General features: G+C 48.8%; 1 protein-coding gene across 5 annotated transcripts in view; it reads left to right on the top strand.

The window, feature by feature from the left end:
• The first annotated feature begins 1,896 nt into the window (after positions 1 to 1,896).
• The window catches only part of DGKI (diacylglycerol kinase iota), a 442,305-nt gene continuing 434,125 nt past the window's right edge, over positions 1,897 to 10,076 (top strand). For 3 of the 5 annotated variants that reach the window (XM_045063016.1, XM_045063015.1, XM_045063018.1), the window contains exon 1: positions 1,897 to 2,906. In XM_045063016.1, the coding sequence (XP_044918951.1) occupies positions 2,047 to 2,906 (860 nt within the window). In that variant the 5' untranslated portion in view covers positions 1,897 to 2,046. The remainder of the gene's footprint in view (positions 2,907 to 10,076) is intronic. The other 2 variants (XM_045063017.1, XM_045063014.1) reach the window with 1 other exon arrangement.

Genomic DNA, 10,076 nt, shown 5'->3' with positions numbered 1-10,076 from the left:
AATTAGGGTGTATATTCCAAGTATTGATAGATCTTGACAAATTTCCCATCAAGGAGACTGTATCAGGCTACACCAATAATTTGGAAAAGTGTTGGTTTTCCTAATCCGTCATCAACACCATCTATTTTCAAACCGTTTATTCTAAAAAATGAGATCTTATTATGGTTTAAAATCGAATTTCTTTTAAAATGAGTGAATTTGAGCTTACGTTTGTTTTTACATTGAAAACCATTTGGTTTTCTTGTCTAAGTCAATAAACACTTAATGGCAGCCTACAACATGCATAATTGTTACTCTCATTACCAGAGATATGGTGATAAACAATATGTAGCCTCCACCAGACCTGTGGGAGAGACAGACCAAAGACCAACCGTTACATTGATCAAAGTTTTTAGTATAATGGTATAATGGGAACCTGTTGGAGGCACACCGATCACAGTCCAGAAGGAGGTCAATGGAGCTTCTAGCAGGAGGAGGCGTGTAAACTCAAATCTAATGGAGGTATACTGGTTAGCGAGGTGAACCCTGGGGTTGGGAAGAATATGGAAAAAGAGACAGCAGACTCATGTGTGCAGTGATGGAAGCAGAAAACATCTGGGACTTGTGCCTAGCCCAGTTCAGAGGGGCACTGTCAGAAGAGGAGGAAGGGGAAGGGGCAGGGCAGGCCCTTCCCCCACTAGTGCGGCCTTGGTAATCAGTTCAGGGGTTGTTTGAACTTTGCCCTAATGACAGTATGACATCACTGGAAGATATTCAGATAGAGGATAACATAGCAGAAGTATCTTAGGGGTTGAGCTAGAAAATTGATAGGAGAAGTTATGGTGAGTAGTAAGGAGCCCATCCCATAATTCAGGGAAGGTGATATTTTCTCAGACTTAGTGATATACTAGATATTTGTAGAGCTCATTTAACATTACTATTGAAGCACCTAAATCTCCCAGTCCCCTTTAAGATGAGGTACACTGCACAGGGGTGAACCAACCACCTACAACCAGACAGCCTGGGTACGATTCTTAGTCCTGCCTGTTTCTGGTTGCATTAGTCTGAGCGATAGAGGAAATTGCTAATCTTGGAGGGGTGCTGTGAAGATGGAGAGAGAGGCGTGTGAAGTGTGAAGCACATCACTTGTCTTATAAAAATGAAAGCTTAATAACCACTAGTTCTTTTTATCATTTTTAGTATTACCTGCCCTCATTCCATTCTGGAAATGTCCCAACCTTTGGCTTATTACAATGTGCATATGGAGAGAATTACAGAATGTGGAATTCTGGAGAGGTTTGAGGTCTCTTGTTCAATCTCCTAATTCTAGTTATGAGAAAACAGAGCGGAAGAAATCAAACAATCTGTTTGTGGTTGCACAGCGTCGACCTGAAATTCCTCGCTGGTCTGGTTCTTTTATCACAGGTACATGTAGGTATATATTTTGGTTACTACACTTACCCTTAAGAATGGATCTTTTCCCTATTTGTTGACAGCAGCAATTTCTTGGGTGGAAACTCCTAATTTGGAAAACAGTCAGGCTTACACACTTTGAGCGCATCATTCAAACCCCATAGAGCTGGATGACTAAATCTATAGAGACTGCAAGCTCGGGTTGTTTTTAGCAGTGGGGGCTGACGTGTTCCAAAGCCCCTCCCTGGGTGAGCTCCTCCTCTCCTGGCTCGACCAGGCACAAGCCCCCCGCGCTCCCATCCTCACGTTTACCTCCTGGATTCTCCCAGCCCTTTCGTTTCCCTGGGGCTCCTGAGATCCCATTCAATTGAATAAACAGCTGTTTAGGAAGAGCCTGCTACGTGTAAGGAAGGCTCTGGGCTGACTGGGGGATGCAGTGATGAAGAAGTCCCAGCCCTTGCCCAGAGAGAAAGGAGGGAGGCGCTTCCTCTGTATCTTAAACTTGACCTCCCTCTCACCGCTTACTTTACCCTGCTCGGGAATTCTCTCCCGGGTTCGCGCCGAGCACGCTCCTACAGCCCCCAAAGGTTTCCCGCTTAGGGCGGCTTCTGCCTGGCTCCAGCTCCGCACTAGCAGCGAGCGGTGGTGGAGAGAATGCCGCCCCGGGCATCGGGCATCGGGCATCGGGCGTCAGGGCACTGGGACCACGGTGGGTGCTGCCGCTCAAGGGCTGACTGCCTGGGCAGGGCACCTCGCCCGTCCCGGTCCCAGCCTTCTCGTGTATTAACCGGGGCGCGGCACGCTTCCCTCCGAGTTTCCCTCCCGGGGCTCTCCTCTCCCGATGTCTGGGTCCGTGCCCAGCGCCCCGCGCCCGGGCGGCTCCTCGTCCCCTCCCTCTGTCCTCCCCTCCTGCAGCCCGACGCCTCAGGGCACAGTTCAGATTCAGCTCCGGCTCGTGCCCCCGATTTAGGAAAAGGCCAGGGGGGCTGGAGGGCGCGGGTTGGCAGAGGGGAGGCAGAGGGGGGCGGAGGGAGGTGGCCTCTGATTGGTCGGGGAGGGGGAGTGGAGGCACGGAGTTTCCCACAATGCCCCGGTGCGGTGCAGCCGCGGATGGATGCTGCGGGAAGGGGCTGCCATTTGCTGCCCCTGCCAGCGGCGCGCGGACCTGCTCGCTCTCCGGCAGCGGCGGCCGCCGCCCGCGCCGTCAGCCGGCCCGGCCTCTGCAGCGCCGCCGCCTCGGCTCCGTCCGCGGCCGCCGGAGCGGTCGCCATGAACCCCAGCTCCTCGGCGGGAGAGGAGAAGGGGGCGACGGGCGGCAGCAGCGGCGGCGGAAGCGGCGCCGGGAGCTGCTGCCTGGGCGCCGAGGGCGGCGCGGAGCCGCGGGGCGCGGGGGCAGCGGCGGCGGTGGGGGCCGCTGCCCTGGAAGAGCCCGCGGCCGCCGGCCCGAAGGAGAAGGACGAGGCGCTGGAGGAGAAGCTGAGGAACTTAACTTTCCGGAAGCAGGTCTCTTACAGGTAGGCGCGGGGGCCGGGGCGGCGGGGACACAGGTGCCGCCGCGGGGCTGAGACCCGCTCTCGTCCCTCGCAGAGGCGCTTCCCCGGAGTTGGGGGCACCTGGCGCGCTCGCTCTCGCGCGCGCTCTCCTTCTCTCTCTTCCTCTCTCCCCCTTGTGGGGACATGTATTTTCTTCTCAGCCCGGCGTTCTGGGCTGGAGGGAAGCGAGGTGCGCCCGGCTTCCCTGTGGCTCAGGACCGAAGACTGGGTCCCTGAGGTCAGAACAGCACCAACAGATGCGTGTGTGCGCCGGAGGGGGGGCTGCCGACACAGATGCAGACGCCTAGTGTTCTTGAGAGAAGTCTTCAAAGTTGTCCCTACGCCGGTGTCATCTGTAACCACTCCCCCTACCTTCTAGATTTCCGGGGATGAACCTTGGGCACTAACTCGATAGTGGAGCTCGCCCTCCGGGCAGGAGAGAACAGCGCTGTACTGAAGAGAAATCCTTAGGGAAGTCGGCCCTGCCCCCGAAATCTCCCGTGAAGGAAGGGTCGCTGGGGATCTAAGTCTGTAGACACCCAGCTGGTTAGGGGGTTACCCGCACACGTGCTCTCTCCCCCTCCCCGGGGTGTGCCCAGCGGGAGGGGGTGGGGACCCACTGGCAAGCCAGGGGTGAGGGCGAGCGTGGGACCTCGCTCGTCCCTGAGGACGGATGCATTTGTGAGACAAGGACAGTGGAGGATAAATGGCCACCAAATTAGGATAAAAGATTACCCCACATCGCTCAGGATCTAAAAATGAGGAGTGAGGATTTGGTAGGTTCTCGTGCTGTGCCTCGCCACCCCCAGCCCCAGGCAAGAATAACGATTTTGAGAGATTTGGAGAGTTTCTGCTTTGTTAGTTTTAAAGTCAAGATCCTGCATAAGCAGAGAATTACAAAATTTGCACTTGCTAGGGCAAGACATTATTGTGACCCTACTCCCTTGAGCCAGCAGTCCTTTCCAGAAACCCATATAAAGTATTAAGCCTGCCACACCATGTGCTGTTATGTAAGCAAAAGCAGATGACAGAGGTGTGTGGGCTTGTGAGGGTGTGTGTGTGTGTGTTTATGGGGGCATGTGTGTGAATCACTGGGATCCCCGTAGGCATTGCCTGGACAGGAGGCCCCAGACACTGGGGCATGGGCTCTGTGTCTGTGTTGGTTGGCTTCCGATGACTCGGAAGAGGTCTTGCTGGTGAGGCTGTTGCTCCCGCATCCCTCTCGTGCATTTTGTTCGCTGTGCGTTGAGGGAGTTTCCCACTTGACTTGCTCTTTTAGTTACTCACATAGATGAGGAAATAATGAATCTTTCTCTTTATATTTTTTGGTTTCTAAAAATAGATAGGTGCTGGAGAGTGGGGTAGCTCTAGGGAGGTATGCTAGGACACAGGCAGTTCTACTTCCTGGTAATGACGGCCTGCCTGGCCCTTAGGGAATCAGGGACTACATTCAGCCTAATTTAGGAACCCTGAGTTGGAAGGGGTTGATTACATTAAGCCCATTGTGGGTCTGGGCTCCTGTGCTGAGAAATTCTCCCGAGTTCCTGGTATTCATCAGACTCCTCCCTGTTCCAGGTAGGGCTGCAAAGCCCCCGTTTGCAAGGGAAATCATTTCAGCTTGCCTCTTGGCAGGGGTCATCCTCTGAGCCTCTCTCTTGGACCTGGGTACTGTGTGAGTGGGACACGGCTTCCTGGATTGCATGCTCACACCTGCATGTGTCAGTGCGTGCACCCACAAGCGTAGGGCAAAGCATTTTTTTAATAAAATAAGAACAACAATACTGCATTTGCCTTCCAATCCATAGAGGCGGATCCCACTTTGTGAACATTCCCCTTTACCATCTCTAATTGAGGGAACCACCTGTATCAGTCACCTCAGGTGGGTCGTTAAAAATGCCTGCCACCCCAGGCTCACAAAGTCAGTCTGTGCGTGGGAATTTCTAACATCCTCCTCAGGCACTGCTTAAGTACATTGCTTTCTGAGGACTGCTGCCCTGTTTTCCCCCAAAGGCTAAACAAATGATCTTTGGGCTCTCGAAGAGTGCCCAGCCAAACAAGGCCAGGTTGTCACAACATCAGAGCAAAGAGAGTGGAAAGACAGGTGAATTCATCTGGCCCATGTTTGTCCTGGGTAACCGGCAGAGTGTCTCCATTTTTATTACTCTTATTATTATTTTGTTTCGAGGCATGGTGAATGGCCGCCCCACTCGCCATGGCCGCCATTCCTGCCGGGTTCAGGGGGAGCTGGGCCTTGATCATCTTGCTAGTGGGTTAAGAAGTGGTCTGGGAGGAAAGTGCAGTTCTGGCTGGAGTGGGGCCTGGGCTCCGCAGGGAGGACCCCACCGTGTCAGTTCCGGGGGGCACCCGAGGACAGTGCCTGGTGGGAGTTCGTGGAGGGAGGTTGGCGATGCCTCACAGGATGGAGCCTGAGTGAAGGGGTTCGCCAGGCGAAGGTAGTATGGCTGCTTGTGTAAGGGGGGTCATCTGAGGTGGGGAAATAGGAGAGGTGCGGGAGGTAAAAAATATCTTTTGAAGAACATGGGTATTTGCAGAGTGACACTTGACAGGAAAGAAGAAGGGGGCTTGGGGAGAGGGTGTGCATGTGCGTGTGTGTAGGGGGTCTCATCTGCTCCTTCTGTTGCTAAGGAACATATAAGCTAGATTTTAAAAATAAATGAGGAGTGGGTGGGCATATGCAGTGACTCCTGTCTTTTTAGGAACTGGAGCCCTTTACAAAAAGCCTTTAAATAACCATTTCTGGAGGCAGATTATTCATTTTGCTTGACTTTTACTTTGTTAAGTAAAATAAACTCCTTTATATACCCCTAGATTTCCCCTCATTATCTTTTCTTTCTTGGCTTTTTTGGGGGGAACCATTTTCCCATGAGGAATTTTCCTTTATGTCAGAGTCTGCTCCCCTAGAGCAAATAGTCTCTGTAGACTGTAAAGCTAAAGGTTTTAGAAGGCAGTGCAAGTGAGCTGGTACTTTTCTCTTAAAATTACTACTTCCTTTTTCTTTGCAAATTATGGTGCTGCAACAGGATACGTATGTGCCAACGACTATATAATGTGTAGGAACTGTTTTTTTTTTTTTTAACTGCTGTAAGAATTCCCATTTAAGTTAGTAAAAAAAAAAAAAAAAAAAAAAGAAGAAGAAGAAGAAGTCTCTCAGAAATACACAGGGGAGGGGAAGGAGCGGGTAGCTGGTGTTTATTGTCTTCCGTGCGCCAGGCCCTGCAACAATGATTATTGAATATGCCATCCTATTTACTTGTCTTGATAGTCCTATGGTGTGAGTGTGGTTATTTCTATTTTATAGACAATTAACTTGAGGAATCTAGCTGGGGTGGGAGGTGGAGTGGAAACCCAGATCTGACTCTGAAGTGTTCTCTCTTTAGACTACATTCTGCTTCCCTCAACATTCATTTCAGGTTCAGAGTCTTTCCACACGTGTGTGTTTGTGTGTATGTGTGTGTGCAGTGTGAGCGGCCCTTTCGCCTCCTATGCCTCAGGTCATTATATATTATCTCTTACACTTGTTGGGTCGTATCCTTTGGCTATATAGTTTTCAGGAATCCCTCTGCTATTTCAGAAAAGGAATATAAATCCATGATCACCAAAACATGTATTGGTTTTGCTTCTGAGCACAGAACCACCGACATGACACCTGCCATCACTATGAAGATACCCATGTTAGAGTTTTAGATGTCTTTGAATAAAAATTACACAGATGTAGTGTAGGTGAACCTAGATCCAGTGAAGAACCCGCCTGTGTGTACCTCCTTGAGCCTCCCCAAATAAATGATGGGGCGTGATTTCATGGGTAAGAAGGCCTGGACAACTACCGTTACTTCTACGATGTTGATGGTAGGCTTCAGTTTCTCTGCTTATACACCGGAATGGTACTGCCCAACCTTCCTTACAGGGAGATTTTGGAATGAGATAGAAGGAGCCAGCAGGAAGGATTAAAGTCCTTAGGCTAGACAACTTGGTAAAAAAAAAAAAAAAAAAAAAAAAAGATTTATTATTCTTTATAAGTTGATGATAAGAACGTAGTATTTCCATTTTTGTTTTGTCCTGCAAAGCAAGATTATGTGATTATAAGAAAGACCAGTGGGATGTAGAAAGCCAAATAGGACGGCAGGCGCACTGTTTCTCCTCGCACGAGAATCCACTGTGTGTGGCGGAAGTTTTCTTCTCCTGGGTATCAGTGTACGGCATCCTCCTTTGTAAAGCAGTTTTATTTATTTTATGTTTTATACATCTGTTCACTATTTAGAGCCTTCGGGATCGGATGAAAACTTTGGTTCTAAGATAATGTTTTCTTCCTCAGTAATTACTTAGGACTTGGCTAAGTGTAGACTTCCTCAATCAGGACACCAACGGGGCAAGACTGCACTTGAACCAACGTCCAGAGTTCGTAATCTGCTCTAGTTGATCTTTCAGAGCCTTGGGTTCTATCGTGGGAGAGTGACAGCATTGGACCCTGAGGTACCAGGGAGAGGAGAACGTGAAAGGAGTTTTGCTGGTATTCATTTCTGCTGTGGCAACACAGCAGTGCCTCATGGGGTCAAATTAAATGAGAGCAGAGCTAGCTCTTTGGAACATTTCACTACTAGGAGAAAGCGAGGGCTCCCAGTGAGGGTCCAGGCTGGCTGCTGGGCTGGGCTCTGGATATGCATCCTTTCGGGGGTCCAGGCTGCTGACAGGGCTGGGCTCTGGATATGCATCCTTTCGGCAACCTGAGTTGTTCCTGGAGTGGTCTCAGAGGCATTCACTGTGTGAAACTGGAAGCATCTGGAAGGACCTTGGCTTAGATGTTGACTTGACATTTACTTTCTTACTTGGGTTTATGTTGATAACGCTGATCCTAATTACTTTCTCTGAGACCTTATAATTTTAGCTTTAGGCTAGTAGTGACACCAAATCAAAGGTGGATAACTGAGGGATGAAGGTAAAGAGAGAAACAAAGCCTGAGCTGCAGGTTTCTTTCTTCCTTTTCTTTGAATTTTAATTTGCATGAAATAACTATAAAAATGGACTAATTTCACATTGTTTGAACTGGCTGGAGCTATTTGAACTGTTGGAATTGTTTGAACTGGTCGGAATGTTATGCCTATTGCAAGGCGTAACAAACCAATGCAATGTAGAGGAAGATTAAAGAAATTAAAATGCTGAGTTATGTCTGCTTGCACTTAATGCCTCCATAATTCCTCTCTGGCTTGTTCACCAGGCAAACTGCTCCGAGGAGTAAGCTCCAGAGTGTCCCCTTTCTGTGATAGGTGTAGGGTCTTCCCACGTGCTCACATGGCACTTTCAAAAAGCTATGTTCAGACTTATAATTTTATTATAAGTTGTAACTTATAATGTTCAGACTTATAATTTTCTGGTGTGGGAATTAGGCTAGGATTTGGAACCGGCACCTTCTAGCTGGTCTTGGGCATGTTAGATAAGCCCTTTCAGGCTCGGCATGTTCATCTCTGAAATGGGCTAGTCCTAATACCTACCTTCGAGGTTTGTGATGAGAATTGTACCAGTTACCCTATGCAAAGGACTTCGCAGAGTGCCTTGCATAGAGTTAACTTTCCCCATTATTATTATTCCCTGTTAGGTCGTTCACTCCTCTGAAGATGCAAATTACACCTTACCATTTGAATCTCTGAATCCTGTTCTTATTACTCAGTAGGTGTTGGATAAATATTTATTGGATGAAGGAATTTAATTGCCTTCTTTAAATAAACTACTACTCTTACCATTTTCCCTGTCCATCTCAGTTGTGATTTTTCCTTTCCACTAAAAGGTTTGCCTTTTTCTCGCTTACACTTTGTCCAACAGCCCAGCACTGTGTTTCTGTTTACAGCTTCCTGCGCGAGTACCTGCATCAGCTGCGTAGCCAGCTGACGGAGGCTGGAGAGCGGTGGCAGAACTCTTCCTTAACCAGCTATTTGCAGCTTGTCAAAGAAAAGGCCTTAATTTGCCTTCTGAGTAGCACTAATTAGCTCTCTGGCTCTCTTTCTGCTTGTCTCATCCCCTTCCAAGGGGGCATCATTGATTTCCTCCTCGGGGAGTTTTTCTGTGGACTTCTTCTGTGGTTAGAACTCAGAACAGCAGAGTTCTAACAGAACACCCCCACCCCTGCCAGTTTCTGGAATCTGTCCTGACTGCTCTCTTGGCCAGCCCCAGGTGGTGACTTCAGCAGACTCCCTGCTGTGTTACCTCACTCCGTCCTTGTAGTTCACCTGAGTGACTTTGGTGCAAAAGTTATTTTAGGAAGAATTCCTTTGTCAACTTAGTGACTCTTAACTTTGGTTTTGTTTTTCACTCAACTCAATAACAGATCCTTCCCAAAAGTGCCAGCTGTTTTTTATTCATGTATGTTTAGAGCATTTGAAGGCTGGCTGGTGAGGGTCCTGACCCCCACAGTGTTCAAAGGGAGGGAGCATGAGCACTGCCTGTGGTCTTTCAGAGAAAGCCCAGTCGTCAGGTGTGTGTACACTGGCTGCGGAAGGGGGCTATGCTTGGGTAGAGGTGGGAAAAAGGGCCTTCGGGATGAATTTTCATTGTCTTTCCTTCCAGCCCTGAGGCTTTGTGAGTCTTTGAAAGGGAGGAAATGCTGTTTCTTAAAGGCAACAGCTTTCTGACAGGGACTTCTGTGGTCCTTAACCTCCCTGCGTTTTGCGTAAGTGGAGATTTGCTGTTACATTTTCAGATTCAGAAATAATGCTCCAGGGGCGCCTGGGTGGCTCAGTGGGTTAAGCCTCTGCCTTCAGCTCAGGTCATGATCCCAGGGTCCTGGGATTGAGCCCCACATTGGGCTCTCTGCTCAGCAGGGAGCCTGCTCCCCACCGCCCCACCCCACCCCCCACCTGCCTCTCTGCCTACTTGTGATCTCTGTCTGTCAAATAAATAATAAAATTTTAAAAATCTGTAAAAAAAAAAAAAAGAAGAAGAAGAAAAAAACCTTAAAAAAAATAGAAAAAGAAATAATGCTTCAATAAGAACCAATTCTGATTTAAGCTATAACATTAATGGTCTGACTTGCTGGATGGAGTGGGGATACAATCAAAGCTTAAAACAGTAATAATTAAACCTTAATCAAATCTCATTGTCCTTACTCTTCAATGTCATGAGAGACAGATAGCATTGTAACAG

The sequence above is a fragment of the Mustela putorius genome, unplaced genomic scaffold (assembly GCF_011764305.1).
Source record: "Mustela putorius furo isolate JIRA1106 unplaced genomic scaffold, ASM1176430v1.1 tig00003845_pilon_pilon_pilon, whole genome shotgun sequence".
Lineage (NCBI taxonomy): Eukaryota > Metazoa > Chordata > Mammalia > Carnivora > Mustelidae > Mustela > Mustela putorius.
This window is presented reverse-complemented; position numbering and strand designations above follow the sequence as displayed.